We start from the raw sequence: 27,167 nt of genomic DNA on the forward strand, positions 1-27,167 counted from the left end.
ACTTTTTATGGTAGGGAAATGATCTAACTGTCTCGCAGCTTTTTATGAGTGTATATTATTTGTGAGTTTGCATTGTTTCAGATGTTAACTGGCTGACATCAGTCACAGCAGTCAAGAATGAAGTTTTATGAACATTATCTTACAGCATTGGCTCTAAGGTTCCTTCAATGTATTTATTATAATAAGGGAAATAGCAGAGTTCTTTCAGGAAAGCTAGCAGTTTGATCTTATAAACAGGATGTTCTATAACTGAAGATCTTAAGTGCAAGAAGTGCTGACAGATTGCTTACTTTGGAGCACCAAAATAAAATAAAAGGGTGTACTTCTGACTAATACATTTTTTTTTTTTTCTTTAAAAGGATGTAGGAACCAAGAAAGGCACCTTAGTGAGCTATGTGATGGCATGCAGTATTGGAAACATTACTATCCAGGGTCTGAAGGATCCTGTTCAGATAAAGATCAAACACACAAGAACTCAGGTAAAGAAAAGCTGCAAACAGCCATGGGACAGAGGCTGACTGTTTCATAGAACTCTGAGGCATTTTTTAAAACTTGGTTAGAAGTAACTTGTACCTTGTCGGGGGCTGTTTTCCACAAAGGGGAAACCAGCTAGTCCAGTAGTCCTGTAATGTCACAGTAGATGGTGGCCATAGGATGGAGGAGGGAGATTTAGTCTTATCTAGGATTCAGTCATCTGAAGTGGAATAAGGGTGAAGGAAAGAGCCACTCCTTTTAAGAAACGACATATGATTTGATGCTTTCAAACCGTGGTACTGGAGAAGACTCTTTAAGAGTCCCTTGGACAGCAAGGAGATCAAACCAGTCAATCCTAAAGGAAATCAACCCTGAATATTCATTGAAAGGACTGATGCTGAAGCCCCAATACTTTGGCCACCTGATGCGGAGAGCCAACTCGTTGGAAAAGATCCTAATGCTGGGAAAGATTGAGGGCAGGAAGAGAAGGGGCTGACAGAGGATGAGATGGTTGAATGGCATCATCAACTCAATGGCCATGAGTTTGAGCAAGCTCTGGGAGATAGTGAAGGACAGGGAAGCCTGGCGTGCTGCAGTCCATGGGGTTGCCAAGAGTCAGACATGACTTAGCCACTGAACAACAGCAACAAATAATTATTGGATTGGCCATAAAGTTCATTCGTATTTTTGTGCCTCTTACAAAAAACCTGAACAAACTTTTTGGCCAACCCAGTACTTCAGCTAAATTAGATTTAGACACAGTACACAATTGTGTCATTAAAGGTTTTTGTTGTCTTTTTAAAGTCAAGTGAAAGTTAAAGTTGCTTAGTTGTATCCGACTCTTTGCAAGTATAGCCTACCAGGCTGCTTTGTCCATAGAATTCTCCAGGCAAGAATACTGGAGTGCCTATCCCTTCTCCAGAGGATCTTCCTGACCCAGAAATCGAACCAGGGTCTCCTGCATTGCAGGCGGATTCTTTACCAGCTGAGCTACCAGGGAAGCCCTTTTAAAGTCAAAGATGACTGAAGCTGGGAAAGCAGAAGGGAAATAGGAGAAACAGGAGAGAGTTGACTTATTTTTTTGAGAGGTTAGTGCTTGTCTAAAATCTTGGCAAATGTTGCTTTTTTTTTTTTTTCCTGCTTCATCTGTTTATTTTATAAAATTATGTGGGGGTTCTTATTGTCCTCAGTGGCCTAACCACAGTGTTCCCCTGTTTTATAGAGGCTCCCAGTCACAGTTCGACTGTTAGGCAGGCAGGAAGGCAGGCGGGAAGTGACCCAGCTGATAAGGAGTAAGGCTTGGAATTAAAGTCTACTAAGAATTCGCCTTGCTTTGTCACGGAACCCTCTGAGACTTCCCTGTTCTACCCTTTGGCCTCCTTTGTTTCAGCTCCTTCATCCATAAAGAATTTTTTTTTATCGTGGTAGAATATGTTGTTGTTCCATAGCTAAGTCGTGTCCTACTCTTTGCAACCCCATGGACTGCAGCATGCCAGGCTTCCCTGTCTATCACTGTCTCCCAGAGCTTGCTCAAATTCACATCCATTGAGTCAATGATGCCATCCAACCATCTCATCCTCTATCGCCCCCTTCTCCTCCTGCCCTCAATTTTTCCCAATACTAGGGTTCTTTCCAGTGAGTTGGCTCTTGGCATCAGGTGGCCAAAGTATTGGTAGAATATACATAACATAAAAGTTACTATTCTAACCATTACTAAGTGTGCAGTTCTGTGGGTACATTCACACTGCTCTGCAACCATCACTACATCCATCTCCAGAACCTCTTCATTTTCCCCAACTGAAACTATGTCCCCATGAAACACCTCCCATCCCTCCTCTCTCAGTCCTTGGAAACTGCCTTTCTATTCTGTCTCCATGAAACTGACTACTTTGATATCTCATATAAGTGGAATCATACAGTATTTATCCTTTTGTGATTGGCTTATTTCACTTGGTATTTTCGAGTTCTATCCATATGATAGCATGTATCATAATTTCCTTCATTTTTAAGTCTGAATGATATTCCATTGCATACATTCACACACACAGACACACACACATTTTGCTTATTTTCATAATGGGTACTTTTGCTGCTTCCATCTTTTGGCGATTGTGAATCATGCTGCTCTGAGCATGGTTGTGTAAATATCTGTTTGAGTCCCTGCTTGCGATTCTTTTGGGCATATACCTAGAAATAAAAGAGAATTTTGAAGATGAAGTGAAATTTTAGTGTAAAGAGCTTCACTAAATGCTTAGAATTGCACTTTACGATGAGACATAATTAGTAACCTGCAGATAAATGGATAAGGTGATGATTCCTCTGGAGCTAGAGTTGATTTCCATTTGAAGTCTGTGAGAGCAAACCCCTTAAACTGCCTGCTGTTCTTGGATTTTATTGCTGTGACTAACTGTGATCTATTCCTTTGTGAAAAGCTTAGCATTTTTACTCATTTCCCATATTCAAATTGTATGATTTTTTTTTTTTTCATTTATTTTAAACAGAGTTTCACATGTTTATTCTTATGTTAATATAGGCAATGGCTCATCCCATCTGTGCCTTCTGGGATTTGAACAAAAATGGTAAGTTTTAAAACATTGACTGTCTTAATAACAACTGAATTTTAAACCTTGTTAGACACCTCCATTTCCTTTAATTCCATCTCAGATCAGAGTGAGTCACAATGTAAGTGTGATGGCAACTGAGCTGCAAAATTTAGTTTAGGTAGCTTGGGAAGAGAATTCTTATTTCAGTAACTTTTTATTCATTTCAAGAAGAAATTGGCATACTTTACTTTGTTAGTACGTAACATATTTGGAAAGGAATATTCTTTTCATGGAAATTGACTTTGAAATATATTAAATAAATTACACATCAATTCATGCATTAATATATTTATGTTAAATATGTTAAATTTAAGTTAAATATATATTTATATAAAATATGATCTACTAAATAAATATGTCTTATAGATATACTCAATATACATACATTAAATAAGTAAAATATATATTCAAATATTTTGAATTTTAAAAATTGACATTTTTGCAGTCTCCCTGAGGAGGCACTTCCATAGGACACAGTTGAAAACCACCACCTAATCTCTATCTGCCAGCTCGCAATAACATCCTGTGATTCCAGGAATCGAAATTATTTTAAGTATTGGCAGTTTTCAAAACAGTATCCGTTTTGCAGATGAACTGCAAGGCAAAAGAGCCTGAGGCCTAGTTCCCCAAGGGAAAGCTCACCCATTCTGGGAAAGGAACTGATCGGCTGTCATTTTCACACTGTTGACTTCTTCCCACAGAAAGTTCTGGATTTTGGAACACTTCAGGATGTGTCGCACACAAAGATTCAGATGCCAATGAGACAGTCTGCCTGTGTAACCACCTCACCCACTTTGGGGTTCTGATGGTAGGGGAGGAATGTCTAAACTCATTTTGAAATGATATAATTGTGGAAGGCGTATTTCTTTTTGTGAGTCAGCCTTTATGGATTATGTGTTTGGGAAATTTTTTTCCTAATAATTTTCATCTATAGCCTGAAATCTTGATTCTTAAATAAGAATCTAACTGGCAGAGATTATATATTTAAAATGTACAAGGTAAGTATAAAAAAGAATACTGTTCCCCCTACCTGCCCCCGCCCCGCCTCCCGCCATTAATAGTAATCACAAATAACCTCAGAAACAAGAAAATTACCATGAAACCCTTGAATTAACAGAGAAAGTTAGGGAGATGGGGAGAGAGAAGGAGGGAGGGAGAGAGAGAGACAGAAAAGTTAAAGAGGGAGAGAATGTTGGGTTTGACTAGCATGGAAGTGAGCTGTGAAAAGTTTCATCAAAAATTGTCTTATAGTATATTATCACTCATATGTTTGGATGGAACTTTGTACCAGGTACTAGTGATCCAGTTGTGACCCCAAATGACTGCAGCCCTATCTAGAGATCACGCCTGTTAGCACAGACTAGCAACTAGAGTAGTGTGGAGGCCTGCCAGAGAAATGATGGGTGTGACATTTCTCTCACAACTAGACCTTCCTCTCTTTCTTTCCTCCCTTTCTTCCTGCCTTCTTTCCCCTGGCCCTGGTTTTATCTCATTAGCCAGCCTGTCCAACAGTTCTAAGCAGAAATTAGATCGCATCAGTATGTTTTTTCAGCCCACCAAATTTTCAAGAGTCAATTTTCGAGAGTCATACAAGCAGGAACTCGTATGACTTCATCCATAGACTTACGCCTTCATTTTATAATCTGGTATGCTAGTGTTTGTGTAAACATCTTTCTGGTATGAAATACACCGTCCACGTGCAAACAGAGCCAGGTATAGTTTCCATAAAGGGATTAAACCACATTTGTTTTTTAATTGAAGATGGGAATAATGAGTGCCAGGGCAGTAAAGCTTTTCAAATTTGAATCACAGACGTCGGGTTATGCGTATCCAATCTGTCCCTTGAATCTTACACCCACTTCTAATGGGACTGAGAGGAAGCAGTGAGGGGCTGTGGGGTGCAGTGACTGGCTCATGGATCTCCTTGGCCTATGGACTGATAAATGGCCATTGTCATGAGGCAACCCTGCCCGTTGTGATTTTCCTGACAATCCAGTACTTAAAGCTCTGAAGGATAAGACCATGTCATTTAAAAAGGCTGACAATCATAGAAAATAACTTTTTAACTTTCCTCAAATATTAATGTCTTCATTTACTAAGAGACCATGAAAATGAACAATTAAACTATAACATGTCTTTCCTGAATAATTTTTTAAAATCCTGTTTTCTTCCATATTTGTTTTTTTGAAAAGTGACAGCATCTTTCTTTCATGAAATGCTGATTTTGCATCATTAATCATTTAGGTATACAAGCTTTAGCTTAATTTATTCAAGTATTTAACTGTGTGTGTTTGAGCAGGATTGTGTGTGTTGTAAATCAATATTAGATAAATAGATAGCAATAATACTATTCACTGTTCAGAGATGATTTATGAGTAACCAAAGTTTGGCTTCCCATTACTTTTTTTCAAGTATTGTTTACATTATATTATGAATTTATAATTATATATTACTTTTTCTGTTGTCATTTGATGAAATAATTAGTTTTACAGGTATAGGGCTATGTGCATTTTTCACTGCTCTCTTTCCATTTTCCATTGTGGCTGCTTTTATAGGATTATAAAGTTCTGGAAGAAAAACTTTCCAGAATTTATCTTTTCTGCTCATGCGCCCATATCCTTTCAGCGTTTCCAGACCACTAAGACATTGTTAAGAGTCTTTCTTGGTGTACAAACTCTTTATTCACTTGTGTAAGATATTCCTTGAGTCTACTTTGCCCCATGACACATTCACCATATAAGAAATTAAAAAAACATACCCCAGATTCATACTATATCTCCTAATCTACAAACATATGAAAGTTTTCACATTTTCTGTTACATGTATTTGTAGTAAAACCGATTTTCGTCTTTTTTGACATTAGTATGTTTTCATGTTGGCTAGTTCAGAAGAACAAATATTTTCATATTCTTCATTCTTTATATTCTTCATTCTTTAAAAGTACAAAACAGCATGAGAATTGTGTTTAAATGTGTAACTGTGAAGAGCATTATTTTATTCAATTTACATTTTAAACTGTGGCTCTAATCATGACTTGCAAGTCAACCACAACATCTAACAGAGAGCTGTACATTTTTCAAGAGGTAATAATGAGTCCTTTGGAGGTTCTCAAGATATTTCTCTGCTCCATCAAATCCTGGAGTAACCAGAATTTTGATCGGGGTAACCTACCAGTGAATCGAGTGGCCTGACTCAAACCCACCCCATGTGCCAGGGGAATCTCAGGTCCTCCCAGTGGTTTGAGGGATTCCTGGGAGAGGAGGGTAGGGATGGTCCTCTCTGACCCTGAGTCCCTGTGTCTGCTGAATTCCATCACTTTGTGCATTTCTTGCTATCACACAGGTACTGTTACCTGCTCCTCACTGTGTCAACCAAACCTGGAATTAAGTCCCACTCGTGGTTTCACGTAAATATACACTCATACAAAACAACTTCCTGGAGGTTTTTGTATGAACAGCAGATTTTATCGACATTTTGGTGACAATTAAAGAAAATTAACATTACAGAATGAAAAGCCTATAAACTTTTTTTTCATAACTTAAGACCTAAAAGTTTAAACCAGATCTTCCATGTTCCTTTTCCAAAAAGGCTCAGTTTTCAAACATCTGTATAGTGGAGATGCCTTTCTCCTCCATCCAAGGCTTGAGTAGTTGGTCTTAACTCAAGATTTATCCCTAGTCCAATTCTCCATTTAAGGAAGAACAGAAAGATTTTCCTATTACGCCTGAATTTTTGCAAGTCTGCCTTCTGCACAGTGAAATTAAGGCTGTGTATTCACATGCAAAAATGTTTACTTCTTTTTAATCACAACAACCTCTAATACTTTAAAAAAAATTTTTATTTTCTGCTGTGCTGGGTCTTGGTTGCTGTTGGCGGACTTCTCATTTTGGTGGCTTCTCTTGTTGCAGAGCATCGGCTCTAGAGCGCAGGCTCAGTAGTTGCGGTGCACAGGCTTTAGTTCCCCTCTGCATGTGGAGTTTTCCCGGACCAGGGATTGAACCTGTGTCCTCTACATTGGCAGGCAGATTCTTATCCACTGGACCACCAGGGAAGTCCAACCCCTAACACTTTTAAGTAACAACTTTTCAAGTGTATAAAAATCAAAAAACTATGACACCCCCCCCCAAAAAAAATTCTTGGTAGCTTCTCATTTATGATAACAGAAAAGGAAAGACCATATATGTACCAAACTTTGCAATGACCACAGTAAGAGCCTCAGCACTATTCTTAGAACTGGGCAGCCACGTGCCAGCCAGCCTCTGGCTGTCTCAGATGAGTCCCACCCTACCAAGCAAAGAAACCAGGGCCCACCTGAGGGCTTGGACACATGGACCACAGTGGCCTTTGTACTTGGGACCCCAGCCCTGCAAATGGTAGGAAGGGTCTGGTTATTTATAATTCAAGACAATGACCTCCTTTCCAGTTTTTGTTAGGGGAACCAATGGTTTTGCTCTTCAAGTTATACTGATGTGCAAAGAGCTTGGGTAATAGGTAATGATAAAAAACCATGTACAACTCTCTCAATAATGCTACATTTTTATTTCATGGCATGATCCACAAGAGTACAATAAGTGGAAATTTCAGTACAGGCATACCTCGGAGATATTTTTGTGGGGTTGGTTCCAGACCACTGCAATAAAGCAAATATCAAGATAAAATGAGTCATACAAATTTTTGGGTTTCCCAGTACATATAAAAGTTACGTTTGTACAATACTGTAGCCTGTGAATGTGCAATGTCATTATCTCTAAAAGGAAAAAAAAGACAATATAGATACCTTACTTTAAAAAATTTTATTGCTAGAAATTGGTCACCATCATCTAAGCTTCAGTTTATCAAGCAGTGACATCGAAGATCACTGATCACAGGTCAACATGACAAATATAATAACAATGAACTGAACAAGTTTTAAATATGATGAGATTTACCAAAGTGCAACACAGAGACCCAAAGTGAGCAAATGTTGGGAAAATGTCTTAATTCAGAGTTGCCACAAATGTTCAGTTTGTAAAAAGAATGCGGTGTCTGTGAAGTGCAATAAAGGCAAACACTTAAAATGAGATTCGCCTGTATTGATTTACACTGTTGTAGTTAGCCCCTAAGATGGAGTTGGATTCTAAGTGTTGTCATGAAGCTTCTACTAAAACAAAACAGGGTTCTCATGAAAAGAGATTATTACAGCTCTTTCTCATGTTTTTGGTAGGACCTTCAAGGAACTGCTTCACAGTTGGATGCAAAAAACACTAAAATCCTCACCTTCATTACCTATATTGGGTGTGGAATATCTGCCATCTTTTCAGCAGCTACCCTCCTGACATATGTTGCTTTTGAGTAAGTTTTTCTTTTTTTTCTATCTGCCAAATCCAGAGCAGACTGTTGCAAAACATGAATACGAGAATTGTCTCAGCTTTTAAAAAACATATATACACCTTGTGAATCATGTAGGATTCAGTTTTAATGTTCAGATTTCTCATGAGATGTATCATGCAACATGAGTTTCCCAGCTTTAGAATCTTAATTTATAGTTACTATATTTCTATTGATAAAATGTATGTAACCCTGTTACATATGATTCATATTTAAGTAAATAACAATTGTATGAATTGCTTTTTATGGTAAAAGATGAAAACACTTTTGTGAAAATACAAGATGAATAAAAGATGAAAGCAAAATAAATCTTATAAAATTGGTTTTGAAACAGGAAGTCTTTTTAAAAAAGGACCCTGACCTCATTAGAAATCAAGAAATTTCAACAAATTTTAGGGAAATTGGTTTTTAACAAAAATATTTTTTCTAATAAATCTAGAATTTTTCCTGGATTAAAAAAAAATCGATCTGTTGTAACCAATTAGAAAATTTGGTTTTGAAATTAGTTTTGAAATTTCAAAATCAGTTTTGAAATTAGATTAGTATTTTTAAAAAAATGTTTATAATTTGCCTGGTACTCTTACATCTTTGGCCCTCCTCCCAGTGGAACCATGTCATAAAGATGGTACTATCTAGGTTATTGCAGAGCTGTATAAGATGTGAATGAACTGCCTGTGCTTAAAAGATCTATTTATAATATCATTCTCATATATTCTATTGCTCCTCCTTTTTTTCCTAAAGAAAATTACGAAGGGATTATCCCTCCAAAATCCTGATGAACCTCAGCACAGCCCTGCTGTTCCTGAATCTCGTCTTCCTCCTGGACAGGTGGATCACCTCATTTCATGTGGATGGACTTTGCACAGCCATCGCAGCCCTCCTGCACTTCTTCCTTCTAGCTGCCTTTACCTGGATGGGACTAGAAGCAATTCACATGTATATTGCTCTGGTGAAAGTATTTAACACTTACATTCGTCGGTACATCCTGAAATTCTGCATTGTTGGCTGGGGTAAGCCTCCTGCATTTTTTTTTCCTGTCCTGGAAATCACTAGGTTCTCATAGGAAAATCCTATTTTGAAAGAATAGGACTGCTAAAAGAAACTTCATGATTGTGAATGATATGCATTTGATATACATAACCGAAGGCAGGGGTGTTTTTAAAACGGTTCCACAGTCCTCACAAAAGTCACGATTAAAGGGGAAAAAAAAAAAAAAACCTTAGCTCTTGAGTCACCACCAACTTATTTCCTGTGTCCAGAGCCAGCCCACCCAAGTCTGAAGAAGCAGCTGGCAGACAGTGGTGGATTTCCATTATATTTCAAAATAGAAAGGCCAGCTCAGACTCTTAACTATTCTTGCCCCTAGACACATGCCCATGTCTTGGAAACCTGAGCAAAAAGGTTATTTTTGTGAGTGCAACCAGAATACTGACAGAATTCTTGCTTTGAACTTCTTACCATGATTCCTCAGCCAGACACGGATGGCTATGTTAGCCTGTTTACAGTCTTCCAATCAGGCTCCTTCTTTTATCTGGGTTCTGTATTGGGGCAGGCATTTTCAAGCTTTACCACAAATCTTTTTCAGATGGCAGGGGGGAAATGAGACATTTGCAAGGTGTTCAGTACCTCCTTAGGAGTCAGTGAAGGCACCTTTCAGGGAATTCAGGTGGGGTAGCATTTCCCTACTGAAATATACATGCAAATCTATATAGATTCTCATGAGAGAAAAGAGATGACTGTAAAGACTTTCTGCCCCCATTGTTTCCCCTCAACTTATTCTTAAGATGTTTCTTTCTATAGAAAGGGGTAGAATGAAGCTGCACTTACTTTCCAACCTGAACCCCGTCAATCTAATAGGTGTCATCCATGAAACTACATTTTCTGGTGCTATGTTCAGTATAGGGCAGGTCCTTATACTCTAGTGGGTACCAGCAAGTAAACAGAATACTTAAGATTTAGATTGTTTCTAATTAGAGTTGGATGTTTCATACCACAAAGGGGATTTTATTGTTTTTTTCAACCAAGCTGCCAGTTCTAGGAAATTTGATTTTGTAATATGGAGTGTTTACTTTCTTTTTTTTCCCCTTGCCATTTTCAGTCTTATAAAGCAATTTCAGATGTTTCAGAAAAGTTTCTGTCATGGTTTTGTTACAACAGGTGTGCCTATCTTAGTTGTGTCCATTGTTCTAGCGAGCAGAAAGCAAAATGAAGTCTATGGAAAAAAGAGTTATGGAAGAGAACAAGGTGATGAATTGTAAGTAACAAAAGTTTGTTGGGAATTTATTTGTGATGAGTATTAGTACTGTATGCTTCATTTCCTGAAGTTTAGTGTGAGTTTTCATGCCAATAGTGAGCTTCTTATTTTGGAAGGTTAAGTTGTATTTTTATGTCTTTGCCAAGGCCTCTGCTATACCATACATGAATTCAGTTGAAAGCCCTGAACTGTGTGAGCTGCTTTTATGAATGTTGGGCTCTTCTCATCTGGAGTTCAGAAGAAGCCTAAGATTCTCTCTTCTAGACTTAGAAGATCCTGTCTCTTTGAGGAAGTTTCCTAATACTTCCACCTTGTTAAACCACATGCATCTTCCAGAGAGTTAAGTAGCAGCATCAGACAGTGAGGGATTCAGTAACAATATGATTATTGTGTGAAAGTGGAGAGAATGGATCTTGAATAATTTGAAAAATTCCCTTCAGACTGTGAGATTATTGAGGCTAAGATTTTTAAACTGTTCAGTTTGGGCAGTTAGTTTTTTTGTATTTTATGTAGCACATAATTAAGTACTCAGTATTATTTGTGGGTTGACTGAATTACTGAATGAATGAAGAGCTTACTCTTGACTGTGATGCCACATTTCTTTGCTCATTTCATGGATGGATATCACTTTTATGTCCAGTCAGTATCCAGTTCTGTTCCTTTCTTCCTGGTCTTCCCTTTTATGTTTCCAAAGTAACATTCAAAAGCCCCCAAGAGAGCTAGTGGGAAGTAAAGGATGATCTGGCCTGGAATTTCAGATTCTAGGGAGACTTCCATATAGAAAGTAAGATTAGCTGCAGGGGCAAGCCGTATCATTTGGGGACCTTTAAAATAAGCTATAGTAAAGGTACAAGTCAGTGCATAAGTTCTAAATAAGGGAATATAAAAAGTATGTGAGTCAACTTTTACAGGCCTTTAAGGTATGATTCAGCAAGCTGTTGTGCCATCAACAACTCTCATTAATTGAGAATTTACTATATGCCAGGAATCTTGCCAGGTTATAGGACTCAAAGATGTTCAAGACAGCTTTTGCCTTTGGGATGGTCAAGTTATACCATGGTAGACACAACCTACCAAAATGATGACCATATGCTTTAGAATTTGAAGATTAATTGTCTTAAATAATTCATCTAAATATTTTTGGTACCTAAGAACTTGCATAGTATTAATTAGGTACTGGGGCATCTGCAAATTGCAGTATTTTAATTTTACTTTTAGTGCCCTTTAAAATTACTTCCATCTATTTTCAGATATATATCATTCTGAATAGCAAGTATATCTTTCCTCATCTCACAAGGATGTTATGATGTAAGCTTTTCATTTGTGCATTAGAAGCTTCAGCATAAGAATAACAGAGTTATACAATAGGTTGTGCCTCAATTAGACCAATTACATTAATAGGAATTATTTTGTTCCTAATAATGGAATCCACAATTATGTATGTCTTAAATAAGTAAGTATTACTCTTTTCACATAATAAGAAACTTGGAAGAAGGCAATAACCAGCATTAATTTTGTGGCTGAAAATGTTAGGACCAGCAACCCTATAGCTTTCTTGATCTTCCTTTCCTGGATAGAAGATGATGACTACAGCCACAGAGCTTGCATTCATGTTCAAAGCAGAAATAAGAAATAAGGGCTTTTCCAGTCCGTCTGTCAGGAATACCTCTCTTAAAATCCCTTAGTGGACTCTGCTACCATATCATTTTGTAGAACAAAGTCCATACATGCTTAGTCACTCAGTGGTGTCTGGCTGATCTCATAGACTGTAGCCTCCAGGCTCCTCTGTCCATGGGCTTCTCCAGGCAAGACTACTGGAGTGGGTTGCCATTTCTTTCTCCAGAATGTCCACATGGCCACCATTTAAATAACAAAGGAAACTGAGAAAGTTTCCCATCCTCTGGAATGGAGGCCCATAAGAGAAAGGGGATAGATGTGGTTTAGAGTGAGCCAAACAATAATGTCTTCACACCAAGTCAGAGTTTAAGAGGCTACCTTGTTTTCTTAATTGTTGACTTAAATAACTAGGTATTAAGATAATGACTATCCAAAAGAAAACAAAAACAAAAAACTTATGTAAACATCGAGGAAGAAACTGAGGTCCCCCAAATGAAGTGACTTCCTAAAGGGACTTGAAGGGCATTTGAGGAAGGCCCACCTGTAAAGTATGCAGAATCCCAAAGTAAGCCTCTTAGGTAAACAGAGCGTGAGGATTAATCTCTTTCTTTCTGTCTCCTCTCCTTTAAGCTGTTGGATACAGGATCCTGTTGTATTTTACGTGACCTGCGCCGGGTATTTCGGACTCATGTTTTTCCTGAACGTCGCCATGTTCATTGTGGTGATGGTGCAGATCTGTGGGAGGAACGGCAAGAGAAGCAGCCGGACGCTGCGTGAGGAGGTTCTCCGGAACCTGCGTAGCGTGGTCAGCCTGACGTTTCTCCTGGGCATGACGTGGGGGTTTTCTTTCTTTGCCTGGGGACCTTTGAATGTCCCCTTCATGTACCTCTTCTCCATCTTCAACTCGTTACAAGGTAAGATAACTGGTGCGTGCCTACTAAGTCACTTCAGTCATGTCCGACTCTTTGAAACCCTATGGACTGTAGCCCACCAGGCTCCTCTGTCCATGAGATTCTCCAGGGAAGTATACTGAAGTGGGTTGCCATGCCCTCATCTGGGGATCTTCCCCATCCAGGCATGGAACCCAGATCTCTTATGTCTCCTGCATTGGCAGGTGGGTTCTTTACCTTTAATGCCACCAGAGAAGCCCAAGATAAATGGTACCCGCACCATTTTCTCTTTCATATTTGAACGTATGTGTAGACAGCTTCACTTTTGAACAGACGCCATGCTGCATTTCTAAGTCACTATTCCGAGTGCTGAGCACAGTTCCAGGCACAGAGTGGGTGCTCGTGAAAATGGCCTTGAATGAAGTGAAGAGGTAGAATGTTAGTTTATTTGTTTTCAGTGTTGTATATACCAAGCACTTAAAACTATGCCTAGAAGATAGTAGGTGCTCGGTAAATGTATCTTGTTCATGAGTCAATATGAGAGGTGTCCAATGGGAAGTGACAGGGAGGCATAGAGGCTTTGTGGCTTCTTCACAGTTTTGCTGAGTGCTGGTGCTCTTCATGGAACCATGTGGGTGTAGCATTCTTGGCCAGAAAAATCTTTAGACTCTGTCAGGGTCAGAGAAATTCACTCTGATTCCTTGGCTCTAAATATAAATACCAACAATCTAGTTCAGAAATGCTTTTTTTTTTTTCCCCTAAGATATGGCAGTCAACTCAACAATCTAATAAATGGCTTGTTCTGTTTAGAAATACAAGGTTTCTTTCAAGGAGTTTCCTGTAATGCTTCTAAGTCCATAACACACAACCTAGTGTACTCTAGAGTGAATTTAACTTTTTAAACCATTTTTATTAAAGTATAGTTGATTTACAATGTTGTGCCAATCTAGGCTTTACAGCAAAGTGACTCAGTTATACACATATATACAATCTTTTAAAAAATATATTCTTTTCCATTATAGTTTATCCCAAGAGATTGGGTATGGTTCCCTGTGCTATGCAGTATGACCTTGTTGCTTATCCATTCTAAATGTAATAGTTTGAATCTAATAACCCCAAACTTCCAGTCCATCCCTCTCCCTCTCCCTCCCCTTTCCCCACTGGCAACCAGAAGTCTGATCTCTACGTCTGTGAGTCTGCTGTTTTATAGACAGTTTCATTTGTGCCATATTTTAGATTCACAGGTAAGTGACATCGTGTGGTATTTGTCTTTCTCTTTCTGACTTCACTTAGTATGATAACCTCTAGTTGCATCCATATTGCAGCAAACAGCACTGTTTCATTCTTTTGTATGGCTGAGTAGTATTCCATTGTATATAAGTACCACATCTTCTGTTGATAGACATTTAGATTGTTTACATGTTTTGGCTACTGTGAATAGTATTGCTATGAACATAGGGGTGCATGTATCTTTTTAAATTATAGTTTTGTCTAAGTATATGCCCAGGAGTGGGGTTGCTAGATCACATGGTAATTCTGATTTTTAGTTTTCTGAGGAATGTCCATACTGTTTTCCATAATGTCCGTAGAAACTTACATTCCCACCAACGCTATTAGGAAGGTTCCCTTTTAGGATGAATTTAGTTTTGAACCTTAAGTGAATATGAAGTGTTTTTTTCAAAATTCAGTAACATTCTGTAAGACATTGATATACCCTGTATTGTTGTTAAAACTCCCTAATGTTGGAAGCACAACGAAGTCCACAGACCAGTAGGAATGAGGTGACAAAGTTTGGCATCTTTTAGAGCAGGGCATTACTACAGCTTACCTAAAGCTACTGGTCATGCACTTGAAGGTTTGTGGGGAAGGAATAGCTGACTAAAGCTGAATGACTCAGCTGGGACGAAAAGTGTGGAAATCAGGTCTGTGCTTCTCACAGGTGAGATGGCCTGAGCAAATGCTCCCAGCAGCTGTGTTCTAAGAAAAGTCTGTATTTACCTACAGGAGAGTTTTTACAGCTTTGTATCCTATGTATCTGTTTTGCTTATCTTCCTCAGTTTCCAACTAGTTCATGAGCTCTTGTTGTTTTAAAAACCTGTCACTTAAAAGGTGCTCAATAACTACTTGATAAATCAATCACTGCATTGGTAGATGAAGAAGGGAGGAGCTTGGGGGATGGCCTAAATTCAATCCGAGACTCTTCCGGCATAAACGTGAATTAATTAGTTGAGCAAATTTTATTCAGATTCATTCTCCTTTGACAGACGAACTTTGTGGGCTCATTATCTTTAGTAAATAAAATAATAAGCCTCAAGTGCACCTCCAGAAGTTGGAAACTGAATAGGTAGCATATGAATACATCTGCACTGGGATCCAACTTTGTAAAGTGAGTTTTCCTCTGTTTAATCTCTTCTGTAATATACAACATAAAAGTGCCTAGACAAATATTGACAGAAATATCCATTAACATTAGAAAATTCCATGGTTTTATATTTCAGGATTGTACATGAAAGGCACATTAATCTGCCAGCCCAACCTTGTTTTTGCTTTTAGAATTTCCTGGCAGTTTTCAGTAATCTGCAATAGTTACAGTTGTCTGTTCAGCTCTGTTTCCATTAATGAGACTCGGGATGTTTTATTTTTCCCAGCATAGGTCTCCTCTCAGGAGGGAAAAATGTTGTAAACCATCATCGAGTCAGTGTTCTTCATAAATCACTGACTTTTAAGGATGATTTTAAATGATATAAATTCAGAACAGATTTCTGCACATTCAATGATATTAAAAACACCTTCTAAAAAGAAAATTTAAATTAAAAGGCAATGATACAGAGCACATGAATCTAACAATTCCTTACTGGCCAGACTTGTACAACAGCTTCTTCAGACACTATGGAAAGTCATTTAATGGTTTTTATTTGCGTCATTTTTGGAACCTTCTGTGAGAGGCTTGGTGGTTATTAAAAGTATATGATTTATTAAAAGAAGCATGTGGAATTTAGACAGTTTAAAGAAAAAATTCCATGAATACATAATGAACTCAGGTTGAACTTAGGCAAACTATATTGTGTTGATGTCTTTCTGATATTCTTTATTCAAATCCCCCCAAAATAAAACTTGTCCCCGTGTCTCATGGAGCTTATATTGTAGTAAGAGAGACTGAATACTGAGTGGGTAGCCTTTCTCTTCTCCAGGGGATCTTCCCAACCCAGGAATTGAACCCAGATCTCCTGCATTGCAGGTGGATTCTTTACCAGCTGAACCACAAGGGGAGCCCCAGGAGAGACTGATGTTAATCAAATACGTCACCACGTACAATATACGTGGTGGTGTTGAAAGCATGTGACAGAAGACATGATGCCTAAACTGAAAGCTGAAGGATCAATAGGAATTAACTAGATGAGAGGTGGGGGTAGGAGGTGGGTAAAAACTATTTCAGATAGAGGGCATTTCTTGTGCAAAACAATTGCTGTAATTGGCGATTATAGCGTGTACTCAAGGCATTAAAAGAAAGATCATATAACCTGAGAACCAAGAAAGAGCAGGAGAGTGACAGAGCAGTGGGTGTGATACAGAAGGAAGGTAAAGGCTCTGTATTTTGATCTGTGTAAGAGCATTTAGAAGTTCTTGAAAGGTTTGAGGCCTGTGGACTGATGTGATCGGATACACGTTTTGTAAAGGTGAAGCTGGACATAATGTGGAGAATGGATTACAGCAGCCATGTAGTGTCTGTAGATGAGAGGCTGTGGCAATCAATGATCCAAGTAAGGTAAGATGGTTCAGTGTTTTAGACTGTGATGGGAATGGAGGAGCCTGAGATACATGAGCAGAGTCAAGAGAATTTGCACGTGTGCTAGTAACAAAACACTTAGCATTGGTTTGGTCATTAAATTCTTTTCTGCACTGATTAGGATAAGAAAGCTTCATGTTAATACAATATTGTAGTGATTTGAAGCCTGGAATTGCAAGAATTAGCAATGGCCAAAGATTAATAATGTAATGTGAAACCTAAAATTATGCCAAAGTCACTCAGTCGTGTCCAACTCTTTGCAACTCCATGGACTGTCACCTACCAGGCTCCTCAGGTGACAGTCCATGGAGTTTTCCAGGCAAGAATACTGGAGTGGGTTGCCATTTCCTTCTATAGGGGATCTTCCCAACCCAGGGATCGAACCTGGGTCTCCCACATTGTAGGCAGATGCTTTACCATCTGAGCCACAGGGAAGCCCAAAAAAGTAAATTTTAATTTTCTCAGATTTAGCTTATAGTTGAACATCTTAAAATCGGCAAGATCACAAGTCACTCTTGAGTGTTACAGAGGTGAGGTCTGGCAGGGAGGACAGAAGATGTGTTTGAGCAGTGATGTCAGGTCATATGTATCAGAGGAATAGCTTTTGCTAGCAGATTTCTTTTCACTTTTGTTTATGTCTTTAAAAATTCGGTTCAAAGATGTTAAAAATCTTCTTTATTTCTCAGGATTCTTAGAAATACATGTGTATATGTCTGTATGTACAAAGACTTATACATGTATAATTATGTCAGTACTCACATTTGTGTAGCTTATGTATTAAAGCCTTATATGTGTATTTTTATTTTAGATGTTTTATTTTTATTTTCAATACTACCTTTATTTTTTATGAATTTTTAAAGATACATTTATAATTGCACAACTTAGTTGCAAAAAATCATGTTAGCTGCATATCATAAAATTATTATAATCTGTGCAGCTCTACCTAAAATTTTACCTACTTGAATAAGCAAATGAAGTCACTTGAATCCAGGCTGAAACCAGGTTTACTATTAACTGCTTTTCCACCATATATTGCTTTGTTCTGTTTCTCTTACTACCTCATTTAAGTTATATACCAAATATTTCATTGCATTTTTTATTCTAAGATGAATGGATAAATATACCTTCTCTTAACATGGCACAATTATGTTTCTAACTCTTTTTTCTATCTTTGCTGCTTTCCTAGGGTGAGAGTAGCAAAGCATTTTATTAGACATTTTAATTTATTCTAAAGAATACAACTTGAGAAAATCACATAGTATACAAAATTGTTATTCAAAAGAGAACAGATGTTTGACTAAAACACATTATAATTCACATGCCTGAGAACATTAGCCTGTATGTCAAGAAATATAATGCAGTTCATCCTAAAGAAGTAAAAGGCAATTCTCTGGTTTCTGAGAGCATCTTGGCCAGAGCCCTCTTGGGCATCTATGGTATATCCTTTGGTGATATTGATGTACTTGCAAGATTGAGTTATTGCTTTGAGATGCAGCCTGTGCACATTGCTGCTTATTATGCAAATGATAATAATACAGTGTCTCAGACTGTATATTTTTTCAGTACTGTACAGAAGTATTCGACACTAAGTGAAAAAGCTGGCTTAAAACTCAACATTGAAAAAACAGATCCAGTTCCATCCAGTCCCATCACTTCATGGCAAATAGAAGGGGAAAGAGTGGAAATAGTGATAGATTTTCTTTTCTTGGGCTCCAAAATCACTGTAGATGGAGACTGCAGGCATGAAATTAAAAGATGCTTGCTCCTTGGAAGGAAAGCTATGACAAACCTAAATAGCGTATTAAAAAGCAAAGACATCATTTTGCTGACAAAGGTCTATATAGTCAAAGCTGTGGTTTTTCTAGTAGTCAGGAGTGGATGTGAGAGTTGGACTGTAAAGAAGGCTGAGCACCAGAGAATTGATGCTTTCTAATTGTGTGTGGAAGACTCTTAAGAGTCCCTTGGCTGCACAGGCATCAAACCAATCAATCCTAAAGGAAATCAGTTCTGAATATTCATTGAAAGGGCTGATGCTGAAGCTGAAGCTCCAGTCTTTGGCCACCTGTTGCAGAGTCGACTCATTGGAAAAGACCCTGATGCTGGGAAAGATTGAAGGCAGAAGGAGAAGAGGGTGGCAGAGTATGAGATGGTCAGATAGCATCACTAACTCAATGGACATGAATTTGAGCAAACTCTGCAAGACAGGGGTGCCTGGTGTGCTGTAGTCCACGGGGTCACAAACAGTCAAACATGACTTAGTGACTGAACAACAGCAACATTAGATTAGGCTTCTCCAGTACGTAGGGAAGTTTAACCCTCCTGACACATTTAACAGGATTTAAAATGTAGCCCCATACTGAGAGCTTAATCATCAGTTTTCCTTTTCCATGCATATGAAACAATATTGATTAATAGTCTCAGGCATAATCAGTCCATCTTCTGTATGTATACCGTGCACCATACGGTTCTGCAAATAAAAGCTACCATGGCAAATAGAAGGGTATCATCAGTCCACTCAGAGATCATGTTTGCCATTAATTAGTTGGGTAAGATTAAAATACCCAGATCAACAGAAATAACTTAGATTTGCATAATGCACTATGGTTTACAAAGCACTTTCACATAACATCTGTGATCTGATGTGTAATTCTTGCAGCAAACATGAAAAATAGGTACCCAAGAAAGAGGATATTCTCCCCATTTTATAGATGAAGAAACAGGCTTATAAGAGTTCATGACTTTCCCAAGATCAGTTTGAATCCTGCAGTGTAATATTTATAACATAGCATATGTGAGCATAGAAAAGCACATTAGGTGAGAAAGCCTATGAGTAAAAAAATAAAACAAATTACTGCCTTTTCAGTTTTTTATTTCAAAGTTTCTAGGAAGTGAATATGTCTGTTTAAAGAAATTTAGTAAATGTACATCTAATGAAGTAGAAATTTACTCTTAACCTTTTCTAGCAAAAATCATTTATAGAAACATATTTATCATTTTAAAATAAAAATATATTTTAATCCTGTTGGCAAACTCAGAAAATTAAGTAAAATTATGGAGTAGGAACCTCCTGATAGTTAAGCTGGGCCATAATTACATGGACAACACACACGGCGGATTGGCGCCAAAGTAAAGAGATGTCCCACCTTTAAACCCGTTCACATCTGAAACGGCATCAGGTTGGCCAAGACATTACACGCTGCAGGGAAATAAATTACTCATCTTTTGGCAGAGCATATTGTGTGTAGAGAAGTAATTTTTTAAAGGGCACCTTGTCGAATGAAAGGAGGATTCAAGAGGTTCCCAAAGGGAGTCATAAACTCTAGAGATTCCCCAGTCCTGCAGCCAGCTGGCTGCATCTGTGTGACAACAGAACATATGAGCCGTTGTTGGACTCAGGCTTGATGGGACGCTGAGAGGTCATCTAGATCATTTTTGTCAAAGATCAGTTATCTAGGATGTGTGTCCTTTTTGACCCAGACATGTGGTTTGATTAATTCTTGATTGATTCCATCCCATATGCCTGAAGTCACGTATATCCATAATCTTCTTTTCACTGTGTTTCTGGATCTTTTCTATCCAGGTATGAAAAATCAACTTAGGTCGTTTATCAGAATATATTGATGACGAGCCTGCTGGAATTGCTAATGGACCTTAGTTGGTAAAGAAATGTTTAGGAAATGAGTACTTAAGGTGTTTGTTTGTTTTCCTTCACCAGACTCACTGAAAGTGAGTTTTTAGGCCAGTAAAAGAATGCAAAATGTGCTTCCCTAAATTTTACTGTATGGCATTTGTTTTCAAAGCCAAGGGAAACTATTCCTGGGCATTTTTTTTTTTTTTTAACACTTTTGATAATCAGGCTAAAGATCTGAGAAGATCCCTTTAGCTACTTATTTTATAATGCCCCAGAAAGTCACCTATTTTTGCTAAAATCAACCAAAGAGGATGAATTCTATGTGGACACCCGATTTCTAGCCAAAATATTGAGGCTAAGGATATCTTTTTTCCCCCAAATAAGTAGTTAAATAGCACTTATAGAGACCAAGATTAAACATAAGCCCATATAATCTATATATAATGGTTATGAAGTCAACAATTTAGATAGGGGATTTTTTTTTTTTTAAAGACTTTCTACTTGAATGTGTTCTGAGGCAGGTGAAAGAACTAGACATCAAAACCCAAGCCTGCTACTTGAGACCTCTCCAAATGTTTCTCACTCCATGTTTAGACATGGAGAGCACCCCCTTGGATGTCCCTTTACTGTGTTTTTGGAGCAGCTTTGGCCCATGGTGTGGTTCTTCAGGAGGTCTTGACGAGGTGGAATTCATTGCATTTTCCTTCCTACCAGGACCCACATACTTACAACACCCTTACTCAAAAAAGCTATTTTTTCTTTCTTCTTTCTTTTTTATTTTTATTTATTTATTTATTTTGCTTGTTCTCTTTACAATTTTATTTTTTTTTAATTTTATTTTATTTTTAAACTTTACAATATTGTATTAGTTTTGCCAAATATCGAAATGAATCCGCCACAGGTATGAAAGTATGGTAGCACATTTACAAGAGACTTGGGGTGGCTCAACTGGTAAAGAATCCACCTGCAATGCAGGAGACCTGGGTTCGATCCCTGGGTTGGGAAGATTCCCCTGGAGAAGAGAAAGGCTACCCACTCCAGTATTCTGGCCTGGAGAATTCCATGGACTGTATAGTCCATGGGGTGGCAAAGAGTTGGATACGACTGAGCGAGTTTCACTTTCACTTTCTGGAAAATGCAGAACAAAGTTACATATAGTTCCACTATATATTACAACTGTTTTTTAAAGTAGATAAATTAAGATTTTTAGTTGGAGTTTCAGTATCAAACTCTCAAAAATTTATAGAATGAATATGCACAAAAGTAGAAAGATACAGTAGACCTGGAAAGCACTGTAGGCCAATTCAGCATAGTTAAGATAATTTATAGAATTTTCACACAACAGCAGGATACAAATTCTATTTAACTTCCCATAGACTATAAACCAGGAAACACTGGAACATATCCAGGGACATAAAACAAGGTGTAAAAATTTCATACAGAGTCTGTTCTCTTATCACTGTGGTATTATGTTAGAAATCAATATCAAAACATTTGAAAATAGCCCACATAATTTCAAGTGCAATGTGACATTTACCAAGAGATCTTTGACTTAGCCATTGAAAGGCTCAGTAAAGTTAAAAGACAAAAAACAAAACAAAACAGAGAGGGTGATTGCAGAGAAGAAAGCATTTAGATGAGAAATTACATCATCTATTCATGTGTTGGTCAAAATTATTTTTAAAAGTGAGCAGATACCTCTGGTTAGTGAAAAATGGAGGTGCAAGGAAGACAAGGATGAACAGGTATAGAACTGGTTAAGAATCTGTTCATTCAAAGAAAGTTTTACTTTTTATCTTGCTCTAACATAGTATCTGGGTTTTTATGGGTATGATAAAAAATCACGGCAGTTATCAAGCTGAAGAAACTATTGCAAAGGAACTGGCTTGGATTCATCAGAGTGGTGGTTTTCCAGGCTCGAATTCACCCCAAAAGGGTTGTCGTAAAACTAGCACAGCCTGTCAAGATGAAGCAGAGACTTTATAACTCTGAATTCTATCTTTTCAGTCGTGTTAGTGTCCAACGTTTATGGGCAGTGTTTCCTACTCCCTGATCAGTTAAATAAAGCTGAAAGGCACTGGGAGGAGTAAGAGTCAATTATTCCGATCCCCAGTTGCAGCTTAAAGCCCTTTCCAGAAAGTTAGAAGAGCATATTTTTCCAGGTGGTATGAAGAGCCTCTTTGAGGCATGTGGGTTGATATAAAGATTCTCAAAGGGAAAACATGTGATAGAAAGAACAGAGATGGAGATGAGAAGTCAAACAGATTCTTTTGGATGCCAAAGGAAAACTCTATAAAGTTTTGTGATTTTAAGTTCTGCTCCTGGCACCAAGATCCACAAGTAGATGGAAAAAAAAAAAAACCCTGAAGACTGAAGAGGGACCAGCCCTCTGTTTTCTCACTTTGGCCTCCAAGTGCCCTTGGCGCTCCTGCTACATTTCTGCTCCTCCCGCCTGCAGTGTTCAGAATTTCTTTCCATACCGCATGTGCATGCTTCCAGATGTGGCTACCTTCCACATTTCCCACGGCTGAACTCTAAGCGGGATATTTTGTCCTAAAATAATCTTGGGATAATATTTATTGCCAGACTGATTTAAATACATGTGAAAAGGGCTAGTTGCTACAAATAGTCAACTAACCTGTTATGAGAGTCCCATTCTGATTTAAAAATGGAACTCTGTCTCATGGCTGAAGAATCTGCATGGTACCTTGGAAATTTAAAATATATTTATCCCAAAGAATTCTGATTTCTCATGCCTATTATCTGCTTTTGTCCCATAGCATCACAATTCATTGTGGGAAGCAGAGCATGTAAATGACTTCTATTACAAAGTTTTGGAGAAGTATAACATTTTGAATGTAATTTATATACATGTCTCTTAAACTTAGCTTCCCAAGTGGTACTAGTGGTAGAGAACCCACCTGCCAGTGCAGGAGATGTGTATTTTCAGGTTTGCTTAAAAATAAGCAGTGTCATCTAATGCTGTATAATTATGATACAAAGTAGCACTGTACCATCTAAAAAATTATTAAGTCAGTTTTCTTAGCTTTAACCTCCTTCTGTATGACTGTGGTCAGCCTCAGAGCCTCAAAATAAGTCACATCTTAATATGGTAGTCGTTCAGTCATGTCCGACTCTTTGTGACCCCATGGACTGTAGCCCCCCAGGCTCCTCCATTCCTGGGGTTTTCCAGACAAGAATACTGGAGTGGGTTGCCATTTCCTTCTCCAGGGGATCTTCCCGACTCAGGGATAGAACCCAGGTCTCCAGCATTATAGGCAGACTCTTTACCATCTGAGCTACCAGGGAAGCCTTTAATATCAGGGAGGCAAATCCAGAACTGGGTCTTTCCCAGTGTCCTCAAAACACAGGGGCTTCCCTGGTGGCTCAGAGGTTAAAGTGTCTGCCTCCAATGCGAGAGACCGGGTTCGATCCCTGGGTCGGGAAGATCCCCTGGAGAAGGAAATGGTAACCCACTCTAGTATTCTTGCCTGGAGAATCCCATGGACAGAGAAGCCTGGTAGGCTACAGTCCACGGGATCACAAAGAGTCGGACACGACTGAGTGACTTCACTATTCACTATTCAAAACACCAGATGTATGCTCTGAAGTTTTTTCTCCAATATATATGACATTTATAAAAACTTCTGAGTGTTAAGGGAAACATCATCTAGCAAATTTCATTTTCTGCCGTCTACTAAAAGTCATTTGCTCAGTGTGAATCCCAAGCATGAGTAAGGCCAGGATTAAAACCTGAGAACCAAAGTCCTTAATTAGAGTTTGTAATCTTTTCCAGCTCTGATAAGTGATTTTGTTAAACAATTGTTTAAGAAACACACGGTTAGCTATATTCTCAGCTCTAGGACAAAAATACCTCCAACAACAAATTCTGCAAATCCTGCCCCAGTGCACAAAAATAGATCCAACCCAAGTCAAAGAGCTCCCTGTCCACCTCTGACTCCTTCACCTGTAACCTGTGCTGACCTAACCTCAAGCTTCCATGCATTCTGCTCCCTGTACTAGGAAGCTGCCATCACCTCTTCAACACATGAAAGATTCTCAAAAGGAAAAACAATCTATATTGTGTACACCTGTATTACAAAGCATGCGTGCTAATTAAAGGGATTTTCTGTGTTAGCAAGCAGGTTGGGGTCTTGGGGGTTGTTGGTGTAGGAAGGCTTTAAAAGGCAATCAGATTTAGTCAGAGTGTGAAGATGAGGTCCAAACTGTTAGTCACTCAGTCATGCCTGACTCTTTGTGAGCCCATGGACTGCAGCCCACCAAGCTCCTCTGTCCATGGGATCTCCTGGGCAAGAATGCTGGAGTGGGTTGCTATTTCCTTCTCCAGGGGATCTTCCTGTCCCAGGGATCGAATCTGGGTTTCCTGCATTACACGTAGTTTCTTTACTGCCTGAGCTACCAGGGAAGCCCAATCAGATTCAATCAAAATGTAAAGATGAGGTCCAAACCCAGTGCCTCTTCTGTACTTCCTGGGAAGATAGCTCTACCTGCTAGGTCCTGATTCTGTGGAGTTTTGAATGTGGGGGAAAATCTTTCCCCTACTCTGAGACTTGTCGTGTCTGAGCTCCAGGCCAGGCCAGGCTGCAAGCGGGTTTCTTGTCTCCAGTTCTTCCTCCCCAGCCCAGCTTCTCTCCTTGTCAATAGCACAGGGACCCTCAGGAAGGGTGTGTGTGTGTGCGTGTGTGTGTTTATTTTCTGAAAGACTGAAGTTTGATTCATATTTAGTAGAGCTTTCTTTTAAAATTAGAACTTCCCCATCCTATCTGATATCATCTTAGACAAGTAATTGTGTCACTAGCATATATTTTCATCACTGATTGTTTTATTACTAATAAAATATCATTAATAAATAACATAATAATGTTTTACTTATATAAGTATGTATAAAATGATATGGTAACAATAATAAGGGCTTCCCTAGTAGCTCAGCTGGTAAAGAATCTGCCTGCAATGCAGAAGACCCTGGTTCAATTCCTGGGTCAGGAAGCTACACTGGAGAAGGGATAGGCTACCCATTCCAATATTCTCAGGCTTCCCTTGTGGCTCAGCTGGTAAAGAATCCACCTGCAATGCGGGAGACCTGGGTTCAATAGAAATTGGTGGAACACCTCCTAAGTAAGTGTCTACCACTCAGTGATAACCAAACAAGCCAAACCCGGAGAAGGAGAATCAGCCAGGGTCATCTCACTGCATTCAGGGTCTAACCTGCAGAAATCCAGCACATTCCTTTCTGTAATCGTTCTTAATAATGTAATTTATTCTGGAGTAAAACTGTGACCACTTTCAGTTAAGATATTGAAAAATAGAACGTAAAAGCACAGCCTTAGATCTCATTTGAAAATTTATCTGTACGTGTAAAATAAGAGTACTTTAAATACTCGCCCCACTTTTCCAGTTACACAGGCTACAGTGTAATTTACAGTTTTCTTGATGAATACTCCATACTCAAAAAGAATGGATAGGCCTTAATGTCCATTAAAGGTACTTTAGTCATTTTTCACTTTTATGGTGTTCCATGCTAGACCCTGTGCTCCATGAAAACAATGATCATCCCCTTGGAATTTCCTGCTCCTAAAACAAAGTGCCTCCTGCTTAGCAGTGCTTAGTTGTCACTGAGTAGATTATTCTGTTGGAAACCCCTTAACTTCCTACCCAAAGTTTTCTTCAGGTTCAGTTTAAGCCCTTGCACCCTCTAGAATACCCTCACTTATGTAGATAATCTGCTTAATATGGTATATTATTAAGGCATTACTTGGCAACTAATTTGCATACCTTTCAGAAACTTTTGCCTTAAATATATTTTCACTGTATTCCTGTCACTCCTTAACTTGTGTTCTGCTAACTCCTGTTTTTAAGCCCCTACACCCAAACACATTTAAGACATTCAGATGTACATGTGTGTATTAAATTATCTCATGTAAAATAGATGAGTGATTAATCTTGGTTATATTTATTCATTCAACAAAGCATTTATGGAGGTCCTGCTTAGTTCCTGGCATTATTTTGGGAATGGCTAGTACAGCATTAGATAGACAAGCATCCCTGTGTTCTTGAAGCTCATTATTTACTAGCAAGGGATAATCAAGCAAAGAGATAAATGAATACATAAGGAATACAAGAATATCAGGTACTGATCAGTGCCATAGCAAGAATAGGTGTGTGCAAGGATGTGTGAGCAGAGGCTAAGACAAAAAAAATAAAGAGAAACAGTTGATGACCTCTTTGAGGGGTTTTATCTGAGACCTGAATGGCAGGTTAAGATCCTGTTATGGAAAGGTTTGAAGGAAGAACTATCGAATTATTGAGCTGAAATGAGTTTAATATATTTGTTTGAGGGCAATGATGAAGAGCACTTCTGTTTTGAACATCAGGGATGGTGGCTCAGTGATAAAGAATCCACTTGCAATGCAGGAGATGTGGGTTTGATCCCTGGGTCAGGAAGATTCCCTGGAGAAGGATATGGCAACCCATTCTGGTATTCCTGCCTGGGAAGTCCTGTGGACAGAGGAGTTTGGAGGACTAC

General features: G+C 38.5%; 1 protein-coding gene across 7 annotated transcripts in view; it reads left to right on the forward strand.

The window, feature by feature from the left end:
* The window catches only part of ADGRG6 (adhesion G protein-coupled receptor G6), a 153,857-nt gene that overhangs the window by 115,257 nt on the left and 11,433 nt on the right, over positions 1-27,167 (forward strand). For 6 of the 7 annotated variants that reach the window (XM_061428153.1, XM_061428148.1, XM_061428150.1 and 3 more), the window contains 7 exons: positions 360-479; positions 3,008-3,053; positions 3,779-3,885; positions 8,281-8,408; positions 9,186-9,454; positions 10,602-10,698; positions 12,946-13,229. In XM_061428153.1, the coding sequence (XP_061284137.1) occupies positions 360-479; positions 3,008-3,053; positions 3,779-3,885; positions 8,281-8,408; positions 9,186-9,454; positions 10,602-10,698; positions 12,946-13,229 (1,051 nt within the window). The remainder of the gene's footprint in view (positions 1-359; positions 480-3,007; positions 3,054-3,778; positions 3,886-8,280; positions 8,409-9,185; positions 9,455-10,601; positions 10,699-12,945; positions 13,230-27,167) is intronic. The other variant, XM_061428151.1, reaches the window with a different exon arrangement.

The sequence above is a fragment of the Bos javanicus genome, chromosome 9 (assembly GCF_032452875.1).
Source record: "Bos javanicus breed banteng chromosome 9, ARS-OSU_banteng_1.0, whole genome shotgun sequence".
Lineage (NCBI taxonomy): Eukaryota > Metazoa > Chordata > Mammalia > Artiodactyla > Bovidae > Bos > Bos javanicus.